The sequence below is a fragment of the Sinocyclocheilus grahami genome, unplaced genomic scaffold, assembly GCF_001515645.1.
Source record: "Sinocyclocheilus grahami isolate Dianchi unplaced genomic scaffold, SAMN03320097.WGS_v1.1 scaffold24.1, whole genome shotgun sequence".
In the NCBI taxonomy this organism is placed as follows: Eukaryota; Metazoa; Chordata; class Actinopteri; order Cypriniformes; family Cyprinidae; genus Sinocyclocheilus; species Sinocyclocheilus grahami.
In genome coordinates, this window is record NW_015505203.1 from 1388833 (window position 1) to 1414479 (window position 25647).

Here is a 25647-nt window from a genome sequence, read left to right on the forward strand (position 1 = left end):
CCTATGAAAATGACACATCAGTTTTGCTCTTATGGAATAAAAATAATCTGCAAAATATTCCACGTTGTTATCTTGTACAGTCTATGGTTGTTATATGATAATCAAAATGAACGTCTTGACCAAAGTGAAACATTTGAAAAGATGTAGGGTGGGGAAAAAGGAAATACTTGTCAAACTAGTATGATGCCATCTGTGTGCCTTGGTCAGCTTTTGAAGGGTCCTCAGCGGAACTGCAAGCCTGTTAAATAACATTAAAAAAAACAGCTCAAGTAACGTTAAAGGTATTCCGTATTAAACAAAATACTAGCAGCATGTGTGATCCTGTGAATGACACGACCCGGAAGTGTACATGAGAGAGGGGGCGGTGGCAAAAGCGCTCCATCAAGATGGCGAATGAGCAGCAGGAATCATCACAGGGAGAGATGGAGGGTAAGTGCAAAAATAACATTCCGCCACGCAGTTTAAAAGATCAGCTGACATGCGTAAACATCTCGCAGGGTCCTGCATGAGGCCGCTTGCATTAGAGAAACAATCTGCTTTGACTGCTGTACGAGCAGGAGGAGAAAATGCAGCGCGTTAGATGTACAAAGAGAAGACTCTTCGCTCATTTAACCAAAATTAAAACCCAATCTTCCTAACGTTTTTCTAACATGTCATATTTCCATTACGACTCAAAGACTTTGATTTTACGCTCTTGATTTAAATAGAATAGTAGCATTGTTTGCAAATCAGCTGTAGACCGTAATATGATATTAAATCAGGGATTATGAATGTAACGTAAGTGGTAAATCTCTTGGTGTTTAGCTGTGTGGTAACAGTTATTGGGGTGCGAATTACGGGAGGTTTGACCCTTCTAAAGAAGGATCTCCCCCTGATGATGGACGTTAGAACTAGATGTAGGGGGGGTCTGATAGAAAGTAGGCTAGCCTACGCATAATATGGAGATTTACTTGTAAATATTAAGATGCATTTCTATAGCCCTGACTGATTTTAAAATGTAATTTTGGCAGCCCCTGAAGTGGGTCATATTGATATTAACTTACCTTAGCAGTTGAAGCTGCAGCGATCATTCAAAGACATGGACGGAGCAAGAACACCTAAAATGCATGTGTGTAGATTCAGAGTGGGGGTTCAATCTTCAACTGGCTGGCAGGAGCCGCCACTGACCGGTCATGTGACCTGCCAATGGCTGGTGGCAGCTGCCAGTCTGATTCTGGCAGGTCATGCGACCTGCCAGTGGCGTGCTGGTGGCTGGCAGTCTCAGCCACTGTAGATCTGCGAGTATAACGCTTTCCCTATCACTCTCGCTGCGAGGAAATACACTATTTTATTGTTATGAATATATTCTTATGACTCTGTTCTTTTGTATGATTGACGTTTTAGTTTTTTCCCCCCCATTTAAAGCAGTCAAATACCGTAATCACGACTGGTTGCTTACTGACGCTTCTCTGGATTCTCAACCAGCCAGCCTCTGCTGAGTTGCAAGTATAACGTGTTCCCTATCACTGTCACTGCATGAAAATACATTATTTTAATATTATAAATATATTCTTATGACTCTATTCTTTTGTATGATTGACGTTTTAGGTGGGTTTATCCCAATTAAAGCAGTCAAATGAACGTGATCACGACTGGTTGCTTACTGACGCTCAACCAGCCAGCCACGGTTAAACTGCGAGTATATCGCGTTCCCTATCACTCTTGCTGCAAGGAAATACATTATTTTATTATTATGAATATATTCTTATGACTCTATTCTTTTGTATGATTGACGTTTTAGGTGGGTTTATCCCAATTAAAGCAGTCAAATGAACGTGATCACGACTGGTTGCTTACTGACACTTCGCTGGACGCTCAACCAGCCAGCCACGGTTAAACTGCGAGTATATCGCGTTCCCTATCACTCTTGCTGCAAGGAAATACATTATTTTATTATTATGAATATATTCTTATGACTCTATTCTTTTGTATGATTGACGTTTTAGTTTTTTTCCCAATAAAAGCAGTCAAATGAATGTGATCACGACTGGTTGCTTACTGACACTTCGCTGGACGCTCAACCAGCCAGCCGCTGCTGAGCTTCATTCCAAGGAAATCATTCTAATTTGTATGGATACTGCCACTAGTTGTAACGATTTTACGATTTATGTTATGTAATAACATTTGTTATGCAATAATGTACAGCATAAAAATGCCTATTAAAACGTGAATTATCCCAATAACAAGAATCTTTCTCATAAAGTAATTTCAGCGACAACAGGACAAACTGCAATGCTCTTTAATAATTCTATAAAAGAAAGCCAATTTAAACTCCATTAGGGGTTCAATCCCTAACTGATTGGCAGCACCAGTGACCATTGGCAGCTGGCAGTCTGATTCTGGCAGGTCACGTGACCTGCCAGTGGTTGGCTGCCTGGCGGCTGGAAGTCCACTGTCAGGAACCATTGATTTATGGCAGATTTATGTTGCTCTCCTTCCACTCTACACGGGACTAATAATATAATTTTTTATTGTACATCTGTTCATATGACTTTACTCTTTTACATGTTCGATGTTTTATGGAGTGATATGGAACCCGTTCAATTCGGAGCTGAAAGTGACTGGCTGCACTGAAGCGGCAGTAACCCACCAGTCCGGATCACGGTCATTTGAACACTTTATTTGTGATAAACCTCCCTAAAATGTCCACAGTTTAAAAGACTAGACTTATAATAATATATTAATAATCATAAAATAATATATTTCCTTGTAGAGAGAATGGTAGAGAACGCGTTAAACTCGGTTTTATGGAGTGATATGGAACCCGTTCAATTCAGAGCTGAAAATGTCTGGCTGCACTGAAGCGGCAGTAACCCACCAGTCCGGATCACGGTCATTTGAACACTTTATTTGTGATAAACCTCCCTAAAATGTCGATCATGTAAAAGAACAGACCCATAAGAATGAATTCATATAAAATAATATATTTCCTTGCAGAGAGAGCGGTAGAGAACGTGTTATACTGGCAGCTTCATAGCGGCTGGCTGGACTAAAGTGTCAGTAACCCACCAGTCGGGATAACAGTTATTTGACCACTTTAATCGGGATAAACCTCCCTAAAACATATATCATATAAAATGATAGATTCATATGAATATAGCGTATACATAATAATAAAATAATTTATTTTCTTGCAACGGGAGTGGTAGAACGCGATAATCTTTAAGTTTAACAGTGACTGGCTGGATGAGCGGCCAGCGAAGCGTCAGTAACCCACCAGTCAGGATCACGGCAATTTGACGGCTTTAATCGGGATGAATCTTCCTTAAACGTCAATCATATAAAATAATAGATTCACACGAATGCATTAATAATAATAAAAAAATGAATTAAATTGTAGTGAGAGTCATATGGAACGCGTTAAACTCGCAGCTCAATAGCAGCTGGCTAGACTGAAGAGTAGGCAACAGTCGGGATCATGATCATTTGACCACTTAAATAAGGATAAAACCCCCTAAACCCTATATGATCTTAAAGAATAGATTCATGAGAATATATTAATAATAATATTAATGTATTTCCTTGCAGCTAGAGTGGTAGAGAACACGTCAAAATTAGAGCTCAATTGCCACTGGCTGAACTGAGCGGCCAGAGATGGCCATTTGTCTCCTTTATTCAGGATAAACCTCCCTTATATGCCTATGATATAAAAGAGTACATTCATAAGAATACATTAATAATAATAAAACAATTAATTTCATTGCAGTAAAAATCGTAGGGAATGCATTAAACTGGCAGCTGGCTGGACGGAAGCTGCAGTAACCCACCAATCGGGATCACGGCCATTAGACTACTTATTAAACCTCCTTAAACCTATATTATATTAAAAATACATTCAAAAGAACATATTCACAATAATAAAATTATGCATTTCCTTGCAGCAGGAGTGGGAACGCATAGGCATACTCATAGCTTAAAAAGGCTGACTGGAGGAAACGGTTATAGGAGGACTTGAACGCAAATAATTAATTGACTCAAAGTTGTTTACAAAAACAATGTAGAAATAACAAAAATAAAATCAGAATGATTTCCTTGGAATGAGAGGCAGTAGAGGCTGGCTGGTTGAGCGTCCAACGAAGCGTCAGTAAGCAACCAGCCGTGATCACATTCATTTGACTGCTTTAGTTGGGGGAAAAAACCTAAAAGGTCAATCATCCAAAAAAACAGTCATAAAAATATATTCATAATAAAATAGTGTATTTCCTTGCAGCGAGAGTGATAGGGTAGGCATTCTACTCGCAGATCTACAGCGGCTGCCTGAAGCTACCACCAGACCTGTCAGTGGCGGCTCCTGCCAGCCAGTTGAAGATTGAACCCCTACAGGAGATTCATTCAGTCAGTGATAAAGTTTACCCTCTTCGACTTAATGCTGTTGCACTGAATTTACGGAGCAAACTATTTGCTAAAATAGTAAAAAATAAGTAATAATACTTTTTTGTAATGTCTATTCAGTGTTTTTTTTTAATTAACACACTATTACTTTAATAATAACTTTATCTTTAATTAATCAGCACATTATGTCCGTCCCCTGAAATGGCTCCGGGTGTGTGTTCACGGTGTGTGTGTGTTCACTGCTGTGTGTGTGCACTTAGGATGGGATAAATGCAGAGCACTAATTCCTAGTATGGGTAACCATACTTGGCCACATGTCATGTCACTCACTTTTCACTTTAAAAATGCTTAGAAACATTCAGCGTTCCCTCTCATAGGTCACTTCAATGCTGCGATGACGTCATCGCTTTGGGAACACCCACGGTGTGACGAATGTCTGAAGCCCTTATACCATCACGCCAATTTATTGGCCAAATAGCGCCTAGCACCGGCCCTCACGCATACGTAACGTATGCTATGTCAGTGTGCCGCGCGCTATTCATCAGATTTCAATTCCTTCAGGAAGCAAATCATCTGTCGCCCGTTGGAAAGTGTTTTCGTCGTGTTCTCAGCTATTTCTTCAAAAGAAAAAGAGCAGTTTACTCCTCTCAGCGGACACGATGAGCCATAGGAAGTGCATCGAGCCGTGTGACAGGTTCATCACAGCAGGAGACACACATGACTGGTGCGAGCTATGCTTGGGCCGTAATCACACTCAAGCTGCGCTTAGCGGCCTATCCAATTGTCAACACTGTGATAGCCTGCGGCTAAAAGTTCTGTGCTCAAGGCTCGCAACCTTTTCGAAAGGCCTTGCGTCTAACTCCCGCCAATCCGTTTCTGCGGCAGTCGAGCCGCCGCATGAGACGATTGCTTGGGGTAATGCATGCGAGTCAGAGCACACGGAGAACGAGATGACGGAGTATTCTCCTTTCCTCTCGCTCTCGCCCGGCCATGTTCAAGAGCTCCAAAAGCATTATGTCGAGCCGGTTGTCTTCATCAATGACGATTTGCGGCCTACCCTGGAGGCCCGTAATGCGGTTTCCTTCGGTTGTGAGCTGTATGATGATGATGTGTTGTCCACGCGGCCTCCGATTCAGAGGATTTAATTGCAGAAGCCTGCAGCTACAGGAGATTCATTCAGTCAGTGATAAAGTTTACCCTCTTCGACTTAATGCTGTTGCACTGAATTTACGGAGCAAACTATTTGCTAAAATAGTAAAAAATAAGTAATAATACTTTTTTGTAATGTCTATTCAGTGTTTTTTTTTAATTAACACACTATTACTTTAATAATAACTTTATCTTTAATTAATCAGCACATTATGTCCGTCCCCTGAAATGGCTCCGGGTGTGTGTTCACGGTGTGTGTGTGTTCACTGCTGTGTGTGTGCACTTAGGATGGGATAAATGCAGAGCACTAATTCCTAGTATGGGTAACCATACTTGGCCACATGTCATGTCACTCACTTTTCACTTTAAAAATGCTTAGAAACATTCAGCGTTCCCTCTCATAGGTCACTTCAATGCTGCGATGACGTCATCGCTTTGGGAACACCCACGGTGTGACGAATGTCTGAAGCCCTTATACCATCACGCCAATTTATTGGCCAAATAGCGCCTAGCACCGGCCCTCACGCATACGTAACGTATGCTATGTCAGTGTGCCGCGCGCTATTCATCAGATTTCAATTCCTTCAGGAAGCAAATCATCTGTCGCCCGTTGGAAAGTGTTTTCGTCGTGTTCTCAGCTATTTCTTCAAAAGAAAAAGAGCAGTTTACTCCTCTCAGCGGACACGATGAGCCATAGGAAGTGCATCGAGCCGTGTGACAGGTTCATCACAGCAGGAGACACACATGACTGGTGCGAGCTATGCTTGGGCCGTAATCACACTCAAGCTGCGCTTAGCGGCCTATCCAATTGTCAACACTGTGATAGCCTGCGGCTAAAAGTTCTGTGCTCAAGGCTCGCAACCTTTTCGAAAGGCCTTGCGTCTAACTCCCGCCAATCCGTTTCTGCGGCAGTCGAGCCGCCGCATGAGACGATTGCTTGGGGTAATGCATGCGAGTCAGAGCACACGGAGAACGAGATGACGGAGTATTCTCCTTTCCTCTCGCTCTCGCCCGGCCATGTTCAAGAGCTCCAAAAGCATTATGTCGAGCCGGTTGTCTTCATCAATGACGATTTGCGGCCTACCCTGGAGGCCCGTAATGCGGTTTCCTTCGGTTGTGAGCTGTATGATGAGGATGTGTTGTCCACCGCGACTTCTGATTCAGAGGATTTAATGACAGAATCCTGCTGTTCTCTCCCTCCGAGCAGACAGGAGAAACGCAATATCCCATCTTACAATGAGTTGTTAGACGTTGTGACGCGCGCGGTAAGCAAGTTGGGATTAGACTGAGACTGTGAGCCGATGCAAGACCAGGCCCAATCTAAATTGGATGACCAGTTTTTGACTAGTCGTACTCCATCCCAGCCCCGTAGGCCTCTTCCCTTCTTTCAGGACCTCCACCAAGAGGTTTCGAGTTCTTGGAAGCAGCCTTTTTCGGTGCGTATTACAAACACAGCTGCCTCTGATTTTGCCACCGTGTCTAAAATGGCGGATCACGGTTACGGGGCAATGCCGGCCGTCAAAGAGACTCTCGCCACACACCTCGCACCTAATTCAGCTCCATCTTGGACGTCATGCCCTTCGTTGCCATCCAAGCCATGTAGGATCACTTCCAGTTTAATCAGGAAATCTTACATGGCCGCTGGGCAGGCTGTGGCCACGCTACATTCCATGGGTGTGCTTCAAGCCTATCAGGCAGAGCTTTTCAAGGAGCTGGAGCTCAGGAGAACTGCAGATTTGGCGCTTAGAGCTACCAAACATACAGCTCGAGCAGTGGGTAGGTCCATGGCAGGTATGGTGTCAGTTGAGCGCCACCTTTGGCTCACTCTCACAGACATCAAAGAAAAGGACTAAACTTTTCTCTTGGACGCTCCCATTTCTAAAGACAACCTATTTGCCAGCGCAAGCGGATAGACCTGAGTTCAACAGCCATGGCCTCTCGTTCTCAGGCTCCTAGTAGCAGTTCCTGATTCCCTCGCTCGTCTTCGGAGGCCAGGCCCTCCTTTGGAGAATTTGGTCAGACCGCACAAGCGTATCCACCTCTCTCAATGTGGCCTCCCGACTCAAATCTTGACCGTCCCGCCGCTTACTGCGCCTCGGGCGGTTTTAGATTGAGTCTTTGCAGCGAGCTATATTTGCAGCTGTTATAGAAGTTCCCGCCATTCAGTTGCTTCGGGGCCCTATGCGGGAAACTCAGGCGAGATTTTTATCAACCCCGCCCATGCTACCTGTTCTCGCGGACGCCAGCGGCTTTCCGCAGTCAGATGTCTTGACACCTGTAGTTTAACCACTGCCAAACAAAGAGCGTCTAAAACCTCTAGCAGATTTTTGGGCCGCGTGGAAACACTTGCCCGACGTCTCGGAATGGGTACTACGCACCATTCGACACGGTTACACCATACAATTTCGGAAAGGGCCACCCCCTTTCAGCGGGATTCTTCCCACGACAGTACGTCCAGTACAGTGTTACGCCAGGAAATCGTGTCACTCCTAGAGAAAGGGGCTATAGAAGAATTATCCCCCACTCAGATGGAGTCGGGTTTTTACAGCCGGTATTTTGCTGTGCCCAAAATAGATGGTGGTTTATGTCCGATTCTGGACTTGCGTCGTCTGAATCTTGTGCTCAGAGTGAGCAAGTTCAAGATGCTAACAGTAAAGTCCATTTTGTCTCAGATCCAATACCGAGATTGGTTTGTGACCATCGATCTAAAGGATGCATACTTTCACATCCAGATCGTCAAGAGACACAGGAAGTTCCTCAGGTTCGCTTTCGAGGGCAAAGCTTACCAGTATTGTGTTCTTCCGTTTGGACTAGCTCTGGCCCCTCGAACATTTACAAAGTGTATGAACGTAGCTCTGGCCCCATTACGGCTCCAGGGCATCCGAATTTTGAACTGCTTGGACGATTGGCTAATATTAGCTCAATCCCAGGATCAGGCACGGATACATCAAGATTTAGTGCTCGATCATCTACGGAGCCTAGGACTATGGGTGAACCCACAAAAGAGTGTTCTGCTGCCACGCCAGCGAACAACGTTCTTGGGGGTAGACATGGATTCTCGCACGATGCGGGCACGTCTGTCTCCTGCACGTGTGCAGTCATTGCAAACCTGTCTAAGTCAGTTCAAGACAGGGTGCTTAGTCCATGTAGGCTTATGTCTCAGACTGTTGGGTCTGATGGCGGCAGTGTCCCCTGTAGTTCAGCTGGACCTGCTCCACATGTAACCGTTTCAGTGGTGGACCAAGAGCCAGAACATTTCACCTTATTGTCATCCGCTTCGCAGAATTACGGTGACACGCAAAGGTTTTGTGCTCTAAAGCCGTGGAAAAGACCCCAGTTCCTTCAGAAAGGAGTCCAACTGGGGGCGTGTCTTTGTTGCAAAACTATCACGACGGACGCGTCCCTGACGGGCTGGGGAGTGGTTCATCAAGGACGTTCCAGTCCAGGGAGTTTGGTCAGAGGAACTTCGGAACTGGCACATAAATCGTTTGGAACTACTGGCAGTCTTCCTGGCTCTCAGAAAGTTTTTACCGCATTTGACGGGCTGTCATGTGTTAGTTAGTTTCTTACCTGAATCGTCAAGGAGGATTACATTCTCGCCCCCAGTACAGGCTGGCGAGGAGTGTTCTTCTTTGGGCTCAAACCAAATTCCTGTCAATCAGAGCAGTCCATGTCCCGGGTCACCTGAACTCAGGAGCAGACTTGCTCTCGAGACAGAAGCTGGAGGACGGGGAATGGAGACTTCAACCTCAAGTGGTGGATCTCGTATGGCAGAGGTTCGAACGAGCGGAAGTGGATCTGTTTGATTCGAGCACGACTACACACTGCCCGCTCTGGTTTTCCCTGTCTCCCCCGTATCCTCTAGGTCTAGATGCTCTGGCCCACGAATGGCCCAGAACCAGTCAGTATGCTTTCCCCCCGATCCGGCTGCTCCCAGTAGTTCTGCTCAGAGTGCGATCGGACCGGGTGGAGCACCTGCTGTTAGTGGCCCCGTGGTAGCCCACCCAGTCGTGGTTTTCGGACCTGGTCAGTCTGTCAGTCGGCCCTCCTTGGGAGATTCCCCTCAGACACGATCTGTTGACACAAGCTCGGGGCACGATTTGGCACCCTCGACCGGATTTATGGAGGCTATGGGTGTGGCCCCTGAGCGGAATGCGTTAATGTGTTCTGGTCTCTCAGCTGAGACTACAGACACTATTATTAATTCTAGAGCTCCCTCCACAAGACGCTTATATGCTTTCAAGTGGAGACTTTTTGCCTCGTGGTGTAGACAACGTGTTCTGGATCCAGTTCATTGCCCCCTCGGTTCAGTGCTGGAGTTTCTTCAGAGTCATTTTTCTGAAGGAGTGACCCCCGTTACTCTCAAAGTGTATGTAGCGGCCATATCTGCGTGACATACACTCGTAAGAGGTGTTTCAGTGGGTCGTCATCCTTTGGTTTCACGTTTTATGCCAGGTTCGAGACGGCTTAGGCCTTTCCGCCCGACCTGAGTTCCTTCTTGGGATCTATCGATCGTTCTGGAAGGTCTGTGAGGCCATCCTTTTGAGCCGTTGGAGTCTGTGTCAGAGAAATTGTTGACTCTCAAGACGATTCTCTTGGTGGCTTTATCCTCCCGCAAGAAAGTAGGGGATTTGCAGGCTCTATCCATCAGCCCTTCATGTATGGACTTTACCCCAGGGTTGGTAAAAGTTTTATTGCAACCTAGGCCTGATTATGTTCCTAAGGTCACTTCAAATCCATTTCGCTTTCAGCATGTGGTCTTAAAGGCTTTCTCCCACGCTGACGCGGGGTCAGGTAGCATGGGTCTCTGCCCAGTCAGGGCATTAAGAATCTATGTAGATCGCACAGCTCAGTGGCGTGGATCGGTCCAGCTGTTTGTGTGTTTTGTTGGCAAGAGCAGAGGCTCCGCTGTCTCTAAGCAGCGAATGTCGCATTGGATAGTAGAGGCTATCTCTTTGGCCTACGAGGCGCGTGGTTTGACTTCGCCTCTAGGATTACGTGCTCACTCTACGAGAGCAGTGGCTTCTTCTCAGGCCTTTCTGAAAGGGTCGTCGATGGAAGAAGTTTGTGCTGCGGCAGGATGGTCCTCTCCTAGCACCTTCATCAAGTTCTACAGTCTAGACGTGAGGATGGCTCCTGGCTCCCGGGTCTTATCCGCTTGAGCAGACGCTTTCCTTGGTCTCCAGCTATCTAAGGTACGTCAGGCATTATGGTATAGCGTTCCCAAAGCGATGACGTCATCGCAGCATTGAAGTGACCTATGAGAGGGAACATCTCGGTTACGTATAAAACCCTAGTTCCCTGAATAGGGAATGAGATGCTGCGATGAGGGCCGTCCGTACCTTGATAGCGCTTCCTTCGTCATATGTGGAAATCTGATGAAATAACGCACAGCACGCTGATATAGCATATAATTTTCAGGGAACTAGGGTTACATACGTAACCGAGATGTTACTCTATGTTGATGTCATTTTAACTGAAACAGGAAGACAGGGCGGGACATATCAAGCAACCCTGCCTCTTTTTAAAATAACCAATAGCGTTCGTTTATATCACAGCTTGGGCTAGAGCCGTTCAGAGCCGTTGAGCTCCGTAAAGCCGCATTTGACAGGGTATGCCAGCCACAATCTCATCCATATTGCTATAAAATATAGCATGCTGTGTAGAATTCAAGTAGCTCCGATACATTTTGTGGTCTGCATGTGATCCGCTCCATGCTATCGTGTCGCTGGACCAGAGCAGAGTGTGTGTGAGGTGCGGTGGTTAGCGTGACACAGCGCGAAACCAGACTTCTTTTTTTCCTTAATGGAAAGCATATTTACACTGTTTGACACATCGTTCCCTGTCCCCTATATAGTGCACTACGTGCCATTCACTGTACAGAAAATACTAATTCTGTGGACAAGTGACCGATTTCAGCTGCGGCTTCAGCGTCTATTTTATAGTGTAGGGGGCAGGCGCTTCGGATTCTAGAGAGCATTTGATTGGACAGAAAGTTTGATGAGAAGCTGAAGTACGATGTGACGTCAAAAAAATCGTTGAGCCATTTTGGCGGAAGTGACGAACTGCAAGCTTTGAATGCTTATGTCTTCTAAATGCTAATTTTGTCACTGTTTTGGAGCACACTGCCTTATAGATAACCTTAAGACTAACATATTGATACTAACACCCAAAAAACCTTTAATTTTGACTTCATGGGGACTTTAATTAATCTAATTAATTTGAGATTAATTTGATTAATCGGCACATTATGTATTTAATTAGACTTTTTTTTGTAAATAATCAATTGTCAGCCCTATTTAAAGTCGGCATGAAACGGAAGTTGCCTTTTGTCTTTTGATTTCTTCTCTACTGTGACGTATATCCGAGTGAAACGGCATCTGAAATGAGAGGGCGGGATTTCGTCCTTCGGGAATTGATTGGTTTGTTGGAAGCTGGGGCGTTACTAAAAAAATAGAGGCAGATCTGAATGCCAATTTGCAGTTAGTGGTGGGGGATTTCTCTCCACTGGATTCACCTAGTGATGGGCAAATGAAGCCTCATGAAGCACTGAGGCTTTCCTTTTCGTCCTTCGGGAATTGATTGGTTTGTTGGAAGCTGGGGCGTTACTAAAAAAATAGAGGCAGATCTGAATGCCAATTTGCAGTTAGTGGTGGGGGATTTCTCTCCACTGGATTCACCTAGTGATGGGCAAATGAAGCCTCATGAAGCACTGAGGCTTTCCTCTGACTGTTTCGGGAAAATATTCAAAGCTTCGCGAGTGTCAAAAATAGCGCCATCTGGTGGTCAATAAAAAATATAGCAGCCAAAAGCCTGTGAAAATAGTGTGTGTGTGTTTGTTAAAATTCTCTCTCTGATAAAATAATTTACCCATTAAACTGTGGCATTAAATGCCAACAAGAATATCAATATGATGTAATAGAAGAATAATGTACACACATGAATTGCATATGCCAAATATCTTTTTTTCCTGAACTAGTTTTTATTCTTCATATTACTTGTATGGCTGGGTATTTAAAAATGTAATTGAATAAGTCTGAATGAAAACTTACTCGTAAAGTAAGATCTGGGGTTTCGAACATTCTGACACGCGCACGTGATTGGACAGATAGTGAGGCTTCATTTTCTGCTGATCACGTGATTCTCTGAAAACAATACATGCTCCGGCACAGAGCTTTGTGAGAAATTGCGCTGCTTACCCGATACGCGCTTTGAAGCTTCAGTGTCATCATCACTAGCCGACATCCAAGCATGAATACATTTTTTATTTATTAAGGATGACGACGACGATGATCAACTGCACAAAACATGTCTAAACAGCACGTGCGTAAGAGAGAGAGACTGCCTGAATGACTGAGCGCGTCCTCCATCAGGTTAAGTCATATTCATGAAAAAAATTAGTTTACGATGTCCTAAGAGTAATGTCATAATATCCTAATATCTTTTCAATGTTTAAGGGTAACATACTCCCTCATGACTGGTGTCAGTGCTATAAAGTGAAGCATCAGCTTCTTCTTCTTCTTGGTTTTATGGCGAGTTGCAATCTTTGCGCATATTGATGCTGTCTAATCAGCATCTTGATATGCCACACCTGTGAGGTGGATGGATTATCTCGGCAAAGGAGAAGTGCTCACTAAAATAGTGTGTGTGTTTGTTAAAATTATCTCTGATAAAATAATTTACCCATTAAATTGTGGCATTAAATGCCAATATGAATATCAATATGATGTAATAGAAGAATAATGTACACATATGAATTGCATATGCCAAATATATATTTTTTCTGAAATAGTTTTTATTCTTCATTTTACTTGTATGGCTGGGTATTAAAAAATGTAATTGAATAAGTCTGAATGAAAATTTACTCGTAAAGTAAGATCTGGGGTTTCGAACATTCCGACACGCGCACGTGATTGGACAGATAGTGAGGCTTCATTTTCTGCTGATCACGTGATTCTCTGAAAACAATACATGCTCCGGCACAGAGCTTTGTGAGAAATTGCGCTGCTTACCCGATACGCGCTTTGAAGCTTCAGTGTCATCATCACTAGCCGACATCCAAGCATGAATACATTTTTTATTTATTAAGGATGACGACGACGATGATCAACTGCACAAAACATGTCTAAACAGCACGTGCGTAAGAGAGAGAGACTGCCTGAATGACTGAGCGCGTCCTCCATCAGGTTAAGTCATATTCATGAAAAAAATTAGTTTACGATGTCCTAAGAGTAATGTCATAATATCCTAATATCTTTTCAATGTTTAAGGGTAACATACTCCCTCATGACTGGTGTCAGTGCTATAAAGTGAAGCATCAGCTTCTTCTTCTTCTTGGTTTTATGGCGAGTTGCAATCTTTGCGCATATTGATGCTATCTGGTCCTGTGCTATATAAAAAATTAAATAAAATCCTATCCTGTTCTATCACTATTAAATTCATATCCCAATAAATATCCCACATCCTTATTATTCTTACCTTTATCCTTTAGATACGCTATTAGTTCCTTTCTATCCTCACTATACTTTATACATTCATATATTGCATGCTCAATTGTTTCTTTCTCACCACAAAATTCACATAAGCCATTAACATGTACACCAATTAAAAATAATGAACCATTCAGCCCTGAATGACCCAGTCTTAATCTAGCTATTATCCCCTCTTCCTTCCTATTCCTTCCTCTTACAATCATTTTAGTATCTACCTGCTTTTTGATTTTATTTAAATGTCTTCCCTTATAATTTAAATTCCACACTCCTTGCCATTCTCTTGTAACATTCCTCTTAGTAATACTTTTAATTTCCCCTTTACCTAATGGAACATTAATATCAATTTCCTTTTTTTTTTAAAAGCATTTTTAGCCAGTTCATCACTTATTTAATTCCCAACTACCCTATATGGGCTGGAACCCAACAAAATCCTATTAAAATTCCTTTCCTTTGAATTCGCCATATTAACATTAAAATTGGATTAATTAAATCTTCTCTAGATGACTGGTGGCTGGATAATGAAGTTAAGACAGAAGCAGAGTCTGAGCAAATCACAGCTCTGTCTGGTGTCACTTCCTCTACCCACATAAGTCCCACTATAATAGCGACCATTTCAACAGAATATATTGATAATTCAGATGATAATCTTTTACTTATGAATATATCCAAGTCAGGGATATATATTCCTGCTCCTGTCAAAGCATAAGCTTCAGCTTTTCCCCTGTCGTTTATCCCAGCGTTTACCCCTCACGTCACTAGCTCCGCCCTTGCGCCATAGCTCGTGACTGGAAGAGTAGAGAAGTCGTTTTGAGGGGGAGGGGAGGTTAAAGTTTTTGATGAAAGATTATGAGGGCACATGATTTAAAAAAAAATAATGAAGTGCACGGATAAATTATTTATAATAAACGCTACAGTATTCCATCAAAAAATAAGAATTTAAAACATAAAAAGTCTGCCCCTGATGGCCACTGTGTAATTCAAACCCTTATTATACTGAGTTAGATGATGGTTAGAGGACTCCTCACACAGTAGAATACACGGGGGACATGTCCTCCCCCACTTTTAGTAAAACGTAAATTCGCCCCCTGCACTTTTTTCGGGCAAGTGTGTTCATGTAGAGGTTTTCAAGGACCACTGAATAAATCTATATTTAATTTCAAAGAGACATGGTAGTCACATCATTGTGGATACATTTTATTCATATCCAAAACAATATGAACATTGAACATTACTGGCTTTGCATGCAGTGTATGTTTCATTCATACCCGAAGCACGAGGGTGCTCTTGCGTAGAAAGTCCATAACTGACTCATAAGTACTAATAACTTATGATTTGCCAGGAAATCCCTAATATGGACAAAGGCATTAAGCAATCGCTGTAGCTAAGCTGAATAAAAAGTAGAAATGTTCTGACTGATGAAACGTAAAGACAATAAATACATGATTGTGACAATTTATGTGTTAAGTCATCTCTAGGTAATAAATAAAATATATTAATGATGCAATGCTAACTGGCATATCATTTATTACAGTACAGAAATTATAAAATATATTTGCTGCCTTATTCTGTGATAAAAATGGATAAAGTGATTGTAGTATATAAACCAATCATAAAATTGTCATTAGGAAAATATAGGCAAAAGTATTATAGATTACAAATGATTGGTTATTGTCCAGCAGTGTATTAGTTAGGTTAAGACACTAAACTGCAGCATTAGCAGAATTGTCATCACTCTCATTTATTATGTGCTCAGGTCCAGTTTTTTATATGTATACTTATTTATTTTGCAGGAGTGAACTGTCTTGCACATGACGAAGCCATTATGGCACAGCAGGACCGTATTCAGCAAGAGGTGAGTGTTCAGAGTAATGTTTTTGAAGAGGTCAACAGCATTTTTCCCGATTCACGTTCATTGTATTGAAAAGAACAGAAACATTCGGCTTAACATCTCTCTTTGTGTGTAACTGAAGAAAGCAAGTCAAAAAGGTTAGGAACAATATGAGGATGACTGAATGAACTAACCCTCTAATTGCTTGTGATTTGTTTTAATAGATAGCCACCACTAACGCTTTAGTGTCAGACAGACAAGATCTCTCTGTGCTTCAGGGTGAATATGCTGCAGAAGACAGCATTTACCAGCTCAAGATAAAGGTCGCTACATTTTCACAACCTTACTTTATACGTAGTAACCTTCTGTAAAACTGTTATTCTTACATCTTGTTCATAGGACCTTCAAAAAAAGTATTCCTATGTTCGAAAGACACGGCCGGATGGAAATTGTTTCTACAGAGCTTTTGGCTTTGCACATTTGGAGTCACTACTGGATGACAGCAAAGAGCTGCAAAGGTAGTGTACTGTTGGATTTGGGTGCATAATGCAGATACCATTGCTTTTGCTTGGAATAGTTAAACTAATTCAGGAGATAGCTGCAACCTTTTTTTATGCAAATTTCCATTTTATAATTTGTTTGTCTTTGTCATTGTAGTGAATGATTAAGCACCAGACCTGTCTCAATTTTGGCACTATAGGTTTAAAGCTGTTGCAGCTAAGAGCAAACTGGACCTTGTAAACCAGGGCTTCACGGAGTTCACTATCGAGGACTTTCACAACACTGTGAGTTGATAATTGTATCAGTTAAAAACTATGCCCAATTGACATGCCTTCTTAATTTTAGAACTCAACTCTTAAAGGGTAAGTTGTATTGTTCAATGTCAGTAGTATATAGCTTTGAGTCCGAGTCCGTAACCAATTAAGTTTGAGTGGAAGATTATTATTAATGTCTTGTCATCTTAATTTAATCATCTTAATTTAATGATCTTTCACATAACGCATTAATTTGACTGTAATTTTAAGTCCATGTCATGTATGAGTACAAGTACCCCAACTCACATAGTGATGTGACATGTGGCCAAGTATGGTGACCCATACTCGGAATTAGTGCTCTGCATTTATCCCATCCAAAGTGAGTACACACACAGCAGTGAACACACACACACCGTGAACACACCCCCGGAGCAGTGGGCAGTCATTTTTTTGCTGCGGCGCCCGGGGAGCAGTTGGGGGTTCGGTGCCTTGCTCAAGGGCCCCTCAGTCGTGGTATTGAAGGTGGGAGAGAGCGCTGTACATTCACTCCCCCACACACAATCCCTGCCGGTACGAGACTCGAACACACAACCTTTGGTTGGGTTACGAGACCGACTCTCTAACCATGAGGCCACGACTTCCCCATAGTAGATCCCCATAGTATAAGTAAATGAACAATTTGTTTTATGTTTCCGAGTTACCAGGAACACGACATCCCTGTGTATTTTTTTTGTGTAGCTGTAAAATGCATCATCTAGCAGACTTTTGACAGCTCCAGAGATTTTGTGAAAACTACAGATCATACTTGCTCACAAATAGTCTGATCGACTATGCCCCAGTGCTGCATTATGGCTGTTTTAAGTTTTTGTACATTTTTTCACTACAGCCATTTTTCTGTTTTCTGTAGATTTAAAAAAAAAAATAATAATAATTCTACTGCATACACAGCCAATTTTTATCTTTTACCTTGTAAGCAGTGAATTACCCCTTTAAGTCCTGTAATTGTACATTAAAATTATGCTCACTGTGGTTTCTCTCTTTTGTCAGTTCATGGACTTGATTAAGCTGTGTGAAAAGCAGCAATCACTTGGTGAACTGCTGAGCTCCTTCAATGACCAGAGCGTGTCTGACTACATAGTGGTTTACCTGAGGCTTCTCACCTCTGGATACCTGCAGCGGGAGCATGTGTTCTTTAAGCACTTCATAGAGGGCAGCCGTTCTGTCAAAGAGTTTTGCCAGCAGGTGAGTGCCACCTAAGAGTATTACTTGTGAACTGGTTTGTCAAAGACTAAGGGAAAAATTTAAAGGGGTCATATGATGCGATTTCATTTTTTCCTTTCTCTTTGGAGTGTTACAACTCTTGGTGCATAAAGAAGATCTGTAAATTTGCAAAGACTAAAGTCTCAAATCCAAAGAGATATTCTTTATAAAAGTTCAGAGTCAGCCACACCTACCTAAAACGGCTCGTTCTAACACGCCCTCACATATCTACCTCACTATGTGGGAAGATTTGCATAACGCAGCCCAAATGTTCACGCAAAGAAAGAAGGCGTAACTTTTATTTTCGCTGTAGTATTGTTGCTGCCGCCATGTCCTGAAGGCGCTGTGTGTTTCGTTGTGAAAGCGAAACTACTTTGTTTGGTCTGCCACATTCATACATTCTTAAGTATACATTCTTTTTAGCAGCATCATATGACCCCTTTTAGTCAAAAAAAAAAAACCTTCTAATCATCCATGTTTTGCTTTTTAGGAGGTGGAACCCATGTCGAAAGAGAGCGACCACATCCATATCATTGCCTTGGCAAAAGCACTGAATGTGCCCGTATTAGTGGAATACATGGACAGAGGAGAGGGTGGAACAGTGAACAATCATGTCTTCCCTGAAGGGAGTGAGCCACGCATCTTCCTGCTCTACCGCCCAGGCCACTATGACATCCTGTATAAGTGATACTCTGTATATTCTGTGGTTCCATTGTGAAGAAACCATCCCAGTTCTACAGCCAGGTTGAGTCATACATGTGTATGCGATGCTATGCTATGATTAATCTTAATAAAGTTTTCACTTCAGTTCTCCCCACATTACAAAATGAATGAGAATTTTTTTTCAGTGCAAAAAGAACTTAAAGCTCTTAATCTCTTAAAAACTGACTCTGCATCAAACTGCAGCATTACGGTTGTACAGTAGGTTTTTTGTGGTTGTAAATGTTATCAACTTTTAGTGTTTTTCTTTTGTTACACTGCCTTTCATGAGTTTTATTAAAGGGATTTACACCTCACTTGACTGAAGTCCATTTGTGGTTTCAGAAATCATTTTACAATTCAGAAGTGGATCCAAACCAGTAACAAGAAAATAATAAACCAGCATTACGTAAATTGGTTTTAATCTCAGACAGCACAATGATTTAAGTGCTCAATTTACATTCATTTACCAAACTAACTACACCTTGAGTAGATTGATGGCTACTTAAAGTAGGTTTGGGTAAAAAGTACAAACCCAATTCCAAAAAAGTTGGGACACTGTACAAATTGTGAGTAAAAAAGGAATGGAATAATTTACAAATCTCATAAACTTATATTTTATTCACAATAGAATATAGATAACATATCAATCATCATGTATAATTCAATCCACTACACTATAAAGAGGTGTCTGATACTCGTCTGTAGGCATCCTTCTCCGTCATGGCCGTTTTCTGTGGGAGTCACGGGAGTTGGACAGGATCCATCCAGCCGGACCAAGGACAGCAATCGAGATAAAGGCCATCACAAGTACACTCTCCTACAAGTGTGGGGGGCAAGGATATACCAGTATACAATATTGCCAAAGCAATCATTGTGGATGCATTCAATACATCTGACTCGTGAATGAGTTTAAAGTCTGCATGGTTAAAATTTACAATATTTGTTTTGTTTAGTGCACATTGCTAGTCTTAAAGGGTTAATTCACCCAAAATTGAAAATTAGCCCATAAATTACTCACCCTCAAGTCATCCTAGGTGTATATGACTTTCTTCTTTCAGACGAATCCAGTCAGAGTTAAATAAAAAATCGTCTTTGATCTTTCGAGCTGTTTAATGGCACTCAGCAGGTGTTGCAGTGCATCAGTCCAAAAGTTGCTGCTTCAGAAGCCTGTCCGAAATCAGTTTCATGAGGTGCCCAAGTTTTCGGATGCAGCCTAATGAATCAGTTGAGCAGCTTCACAAAACCCGATTCGTTCACGAGGTGGATTGAATCCAAGCACAGTTCCCTCATTTCGAGTCAGCGTCATATTAAACCGAAACTCGAACACTCCCGAATAGCAGGATGTTTACAAAATGCATTGCAAAAGACTTATAACAGTTTGAGCAATTAACGTTTAATGAGACTTGAGAAACAAAAATTTAAAAGCATAGGTTCTTCTAAATTAGGTGAACCATGTCTACAACAATGTGAAGAGACGTGATACTTATAAATGAAAACACTCCTAATAAAACTTTACCTACCCAAAACGCAACTTGAACAGGTGTAAACTATGTAATTACGTAAGAGATTTGAGCATTTTAAAACTGTTCGAAAGAACCGATTTGTGGAAATCACTCGGAGTTTCCTACTTCACTATCTGTTGAACTTAACACAGCGCCGACTCTGCTTTTTGCAGATGTAGAGGTAATGTAGAAAAGCTGGGTTAAGACATTTTGTTTGGTTGTAAATGTTGTGCTTTTGAGTGCTCCTACAAAGCCAAACATCATGTAACGTTAGCCTATTTTAAACCAGCACTGAAGAAGTAAGAGTAGAAAACAGAATGCGTGCGCGTTTCATTAGACTTTTACGTTTCCCGCCAAGTAGTTAAAAGGGGTCATATGATGCCATTTAAATTGTTCCTTTCTCTTTGGAGTGTTACAAGCTCTTGGTGCATAAAGAAGATCTGTAAAGTTGCAAGACTAAAGTCTCAAATCCAAAGAGATATTCTTTATAAAAGTTAAGAGTCAGCCACACCTACCTAAAATGGCTCTCCAACACGCCCCCACATATCTACCTCACTATGTAGGAAGGTGTGCATAACGCCACCCAAATGTTCACGCAAAGAAAGAAGGCGTAACTTTTATTCTCGCTGTAGTATTGTTGTTGCCGCCGCCATGTCGTGAAGGCGCTGTGTGTTTCGTTGTGAAAGCGAAACTACTTTGTTTGGCCTTCCAAAAATGGACACGACTAGAAATCAGTGGTTAAGTTGTATTTACAACACTGTTCCAGAACAGTTCAACCCAAATATTCAGATGTGTGCAGCACATTTTATGGACTACGGTTTCCTGATCCTGGTAGAGTAGACTACAATGCCGGCTGTTCTGACACACAGACTGTAAGTACGTTTTTTTATATTTAAAGAGTTTTTATATTTTTTATATTTAAAGCGAGTTTTTGGCCAGTGTAGAGTAGGGCTTGTTTGTAATTTCTCAGATCACAAATGCAGACATGGTTCTATGTTTACGCGGCGCGATGCAACGCAACGCGTAAAAAGACAGTATAAGTCATTATAATCCATATGTCCCCACTGGATGCAACAAATGCCTCGTTTAAAATGGGTTTTCATGTTTTTGAATCATCGCTCCGGCCTGACAGGGCATCATCACAATATGGTAAGGGGTGTAACATTTCCGTCTCACGCTTGAGGTATTCGGCCAATCATAATGCACTGGATAGCTGGCCAATCAGAGCACACCTCGCTTTTCAGACCGATGAGCTTTGTAAAAATCGACACGTTTCAGAAAGGCGGGGCATAGAGGAGAAACAATAATGTACAGTATGTGGAAAATAATGTGTTTTTTGAACCTTAAACCGCATAAACATTTCATTACACCAAATACACAATGTTCTTTTTAGCAACATCATATGACCCCTTTAATAAGCTCACCTTGGCACTGCCTTCTATCCAATCAACACCCTTGTTAATTATTAATTACGTAACGTTTCGACAAGCTATTAATCACACCTCAAACATGAGAATGATTAATTAATGTTAAAACAATGTTAAATATTTTTGTCACAATCAATCAGTATGTTGATAATGTATTTTTAAAAAGACTTAACTACTTAGTCGGTTTGAAGTCAATTAATTGGCAAAATATTGTTTAAATAGTTTTGGAATAACCTGCCAAAGCACAGAGCAAGTCTCAAACACAACATTCTAAAATTGTTGAACCAACGAATGAACTTGTAAAAACAAGGGCATAACCCTGATAATACATTGTTTTAATTGTACATGTTTTACAATGAATCTTTTCAATCAAAAAAATAAAATAAAATAATACAAGAGGAAAATTATCAATAGACCAAGTATTTCCTTTCATCTTCAGCGCTATGCTGTTTACAATGTATGATACAACAAAATGAACAAGAGTAGTTTATAGTTATTAAACTATAAATTTTATACAAAGTAAAGCAAAAAAAATAAAAATAGGCACAAAGGCACATTTACCTTTTTGATCTGCAATTTTGAAACCAAATACATACATTCATTCCTTGTTCCTGTACTACAAGGCCTTCAAATACAAATTAACTATCTCACTCTTCTTTGTCTCTCCTTAATCTTCATTTCAAGCTCCTTGTTTTGCTATTTTTTTTAAAAAAGACAAGACTTTCAAGGCAGTAAATGGTCAACGAAGCAGCATTCTCTTTCCTTCTAAAGAAATGTCCAGTTTCTCACAAAGAAAAGGAAATCTAGTAGCAATCGCCTCAAAAGTTGCCATGTTGCGAGATGATACATAAGGGTTAAACAGTGCATCTCATTTAACTAAAAACTCTTATTCAAAAACATGTCAATATAAGAGCTTTGGTAAAGCAAGGCTGATCTTCTCAAGACATTTATGCATGTCATTTCTCAAAACAGGCACAGCACATTTATATTCTTACGTAGACATTTTATCTTTGGCAATAATAATTATCTGAGAAAAGTGTAGCAAGTACTATAAAGCATACTGAATAAGAAAAGTAAATATAAATGGCCCCTTTTGAAAACGCTGCAATAATACGCCACACCATTTTGTTTAAGAAAAGTTCCAGTTATGACAGAATGAAACTTCTGTGACTTAAAGATGCACTTTAGGCATCCACTATGTACATGTTTTCATACAAATACTTAAAACAAAACATCTTAAACAGAACAATAACGTTTACCATGCCAAAGAACGGAATGAAATTGGATACATGCAATGTGAGGCTGTAAATTATTAAAGCAATTTGACCTTGAAACCAGAATGAAAGATATTTATATATATTGTGTGTATGAATATATACACACATAAATAAATAAATAGCAGTGCATGGACACTCCCCTTATTGTATTCAATGAGAAGTATATGCACACATGCGTTCTTTGGCGGTGTCAGATGCAAAAAAAGAAAAGAAAAGGTTGTTAGCGCAGCTGAAGTCCTAACAGACAACTTCAAGTAGTGATGTAGTGTTTTCGAATTGAACTGAACATTAGTCTGTGATAGTTGTGCTTTTCTGTACTCAACTGCCACGTCAATGTAATGTCCTTTCTTTAAAACATACTGCAGTTCAAGGTCTTTTCGGTCCATCTCAAATCCCGTTATACATGCACTCATTCAGCACTTTTCAGTATTGTCCGTACCCCATCCCGACCCCCAGCCCCAGGCCGAGGCTCTCTCGAAGTCCCCTGAGCTGCTCATCACCGAGCCTGATCTTGTCATCCAGTTGCCTCTGCTCTACCAGTAGGGCTGCTTTCATCTTCACAAAGTGACTGTAGTCACGCAACTGTTCTGGGGTCAGGCAACAGTCCAGCACCTTGCCAACTGCCTGCTCACGCCGGTCCACGTGCTCCTTGAGCTCCTGAGCCTCTCCCATCTGCGCCAGCAGCTGCTTCTTCTTTTCCAGAAGTTGTAGCTGACATGACAGAGAGAATAAGAATAAAATGGTAAGCAAATCAAACATGCAGAAGGATAAAAACTCAAGGTCTAATTTGTGTGTATAGTGCTTTTTACAATACACATTGTTTTAAAGCCGCTTTACAGGAAAAAAAATATGATGTCAATGTTTATGAAGCTATCTTCATGAATTATAGTAGAATTTTGCAGATTGGAGCTGGGCAACAATACAATTTACATTTTGCAAAGATACAAGCAATCACGCAGTTGAGATTTGCTATATATCATACTTTGTATTGCTATACGCAAGTATACACTAGCAGTAAACATTTGAAGTGGATCAAAACCTTTCATCAAAGTTGTCCTAAAACCTAAAAGCGTTCATGTCTTAGGACAACTTTGATGAAAGGTTTTGATCCACTTCAAATATTGACTAATAGACCTTAGTCAGGGTAACATCATGTGTCATTTTTGACAGGAAACGAGACCGTGAGGGACAGAAGTACAGTGTGTTCAATGGATTATACTGTTGTTTAACGACATACTGATTGTTCAACTGATGAAAAGAAAAACTTTCAGCAGACAGACAGACTCCTTAGGACAGTTTTGAAAGTTGTGAGGACCTTCATACAGTGCATGCCATTGTAAAGACAGTACGCCTATCTCTCACAGCCTCATTTTCATCCATGTTCAATTCAATATGGCATCTAACCTGACTTAAGGTCTATACTGTATGTATGCAGATGAAGGTGGATGTATTATATATCCAAAGTTTAATATATCGCTGGGTGATAATATAGTTTACATTTTACAATGATATTTCTCTCCTCACCCTCTCCTGGTGGCCAGTCTCTGGGTCCACACAGTCCAAGGCGCTTTCTACCCGGATCAGTCTCCCAGAAAGAGACAACAGCAGGCTGGTCACCTTGTCTAGGTCACCAATGAACATACGGTACTTGTCCACCTCGTTGGGCTTGCAGATAGCGAGCACCAGGCTCTCCACCTCCTCTCCCAGCTGAGCATTGGCACGAATATCTTCTTGCAGGCCCCTCTGTGCCTCACGAAGGACACCCAACTTTTTACGAAGGCTCTCCATCAGCTGCTTCTGTAAGTGTAAACATTTACTATGAGAAGTGTCATATATATATATATATATATATATATATATATATATATATATATATATATATATATATATATATACAGTGGGGAAACTCTACTCTACTCTACTCTACTCTACTCTACTCTACTCTACTCTACTCTACTCTACTCTACTCTACTCTACTCTACTCTACTCTACTCTACTCTACTCTACTCTACTCTACTCTACAAAAATTTGGGGTCAGTAGTTTAAAAAATATATATTTTTAAATAAATTAATACATTTAATCAGCAAGGCCATTGAGCAATTGATCAAAAGTGACTGTAAAGACAGTGTTACCAATGAATTTTATTTTTAAATAAATGCAGTTCTTTTCAACTTTCTATTCATCAAAGAATCCTGAAAAAAAAACATGTATCATGTAGCCATGTTTCCACAAAAATATTAAGCAGCTCAACTATTTTCAACACCGATAGTAATAAAAAAAAGTTACTTGTTCACCAAATCAGCATATTAGAATGGTTTCTGAAAGAGCATGTGACACTGAAGACTGGTGTAAAGGCTGCTGAAAATTGAGCTTAGTCTCAATTATTCCATCATAGGAATAAATTACAAAGCATGAAATAGGTATGCATGATATTATCAGACCAATATCGGAATCGGCCGATAACGGCTTTAAATGTAAATATCGGCATCGGCCCAATATGAAAAATTATGCTGATATGTCTTGCCGATAAGAGGAATACATTAACTCAGCATTGTGGATAATTCTTGGAGCAAAGTTTTGCCTGAATGGTGATTGGATTCACTGTTTTGGATCGCCCTATTTAAATGGAGAATGCATGAACAGAACGAGGTGTTCTGTGTGTGTGATAGAGTAAAAGGTAGTGCAACAGCAGCAGGGGCAGCCTCCCCCGGGTCCTAATGCCCGCTCGGTAAGTAGTTTTAATTCCGTAGGGGGCGCTGTTGGCCTACTTCTAATAAAATGAAAGCATGAAAGCAACAAACATGACACTTAAATTAAATAATTTTATATATACTGATTTATTCATTGTTTAAAGTCTCCCTGTAGTGAAAATCAAGTTTATGT

The 25647-nt window shown here is 41.2% G+C and overlaps 2 protein-coding genes across 6 annotated transcripts in view; one reads left to right on the plus strand and one right to left on the minus strand.

The window, feature by feature from the left end:
• The first annotated feature begins 336 nt into the window (after positions 1–336).
• Positions 337–19081, plus strand: LOC107562237 (ubiquitin thioesterase OTUB1-like). Of its 3 annotated transcripts, XR_001605962.1 has the most exons (8): positions 337–429; positions 15803–15864; positions 16065–16163; positions 16240–16358; positions 16541–16625; positions 17643–17837; positions 18346–18776; positions 18900–19081. XR_001605962.1 is itself a non-coding variant. In XM_016246846.1 (7 exons), exons 1-7 carry the CDS (start codon positions 387–389, stop codon positions 18541–18543), a joined length of 801 nt encoding a protein of 266 aa, XP_016102332.1. In that variant the 5' UTR covers positions 337–386; the 3' UTR covers positions 18544–18871. The 3 variants fall into 3 exon arrangements, 2 of the variants coding, with proteins under 2 accessions (XP_016102332.1, XP_016102344.1); XM_016246846.1 differs by lacking the exon at positions 18900–19081 and having other exon boundaries at positions 18346–18871; XM_016246858.1 differs by lacking the exons at positions 337–429; positions 18900–19081 and adding an exon at positions 10611–10715 and having other exon boundaries at positions 18346–18871.
• A 2735-nt stretch (positions 19082–21816) lies between these two features.
• shroom4 (shroom family member 4) overlaps positions 21817–25647 on the minus strand; it is a 68609-nt gene continuing 64778 nt past the window's right edge. For all 3 annotated transcript variants that reach the window (XM_016246868.1, XM_016246877.1, XM_016246886.1), the window contains 2 exons: positions 24288–24560; positions 21817–23474 (listed from right to left, as the gene is read on the minus strand). In XM_016246868.1, coding sequence (XP_016102354.1) covers positions 23187–23474; positions 24288–24560 — 561 coding nt within the window. In that variant the 3' untranslated portion in view covers positions 21817–23186. The remainder of the gene's footprint in view (positions 23475–24287; positions 24561–25647) is intronic.

Bases quoted from the DNA above. Each gene is read 5' to 3' on its own strand.
- LOC107562237 (XM_016246846.1), top strand. From the start codon at position 387: ATGGCGAATGAGCAGCAGGAATCATCACAGGGAGAGATGGAGG. The intron at 430-15,802 runs GTAAGTGCAAAA...TTTATTTTGCAG, and splicing joins ATCACAGGGAGAGATGGAGG to GAGTGAACTGTCTTGCACAT. The intron at 16,164-16,239 runs GTCGCTACATTT...TCTTGTTCATAG, and splicing joins TTTACCAGCTCAAGATAAAG to GACCTTCAAAAAAAGTATTC.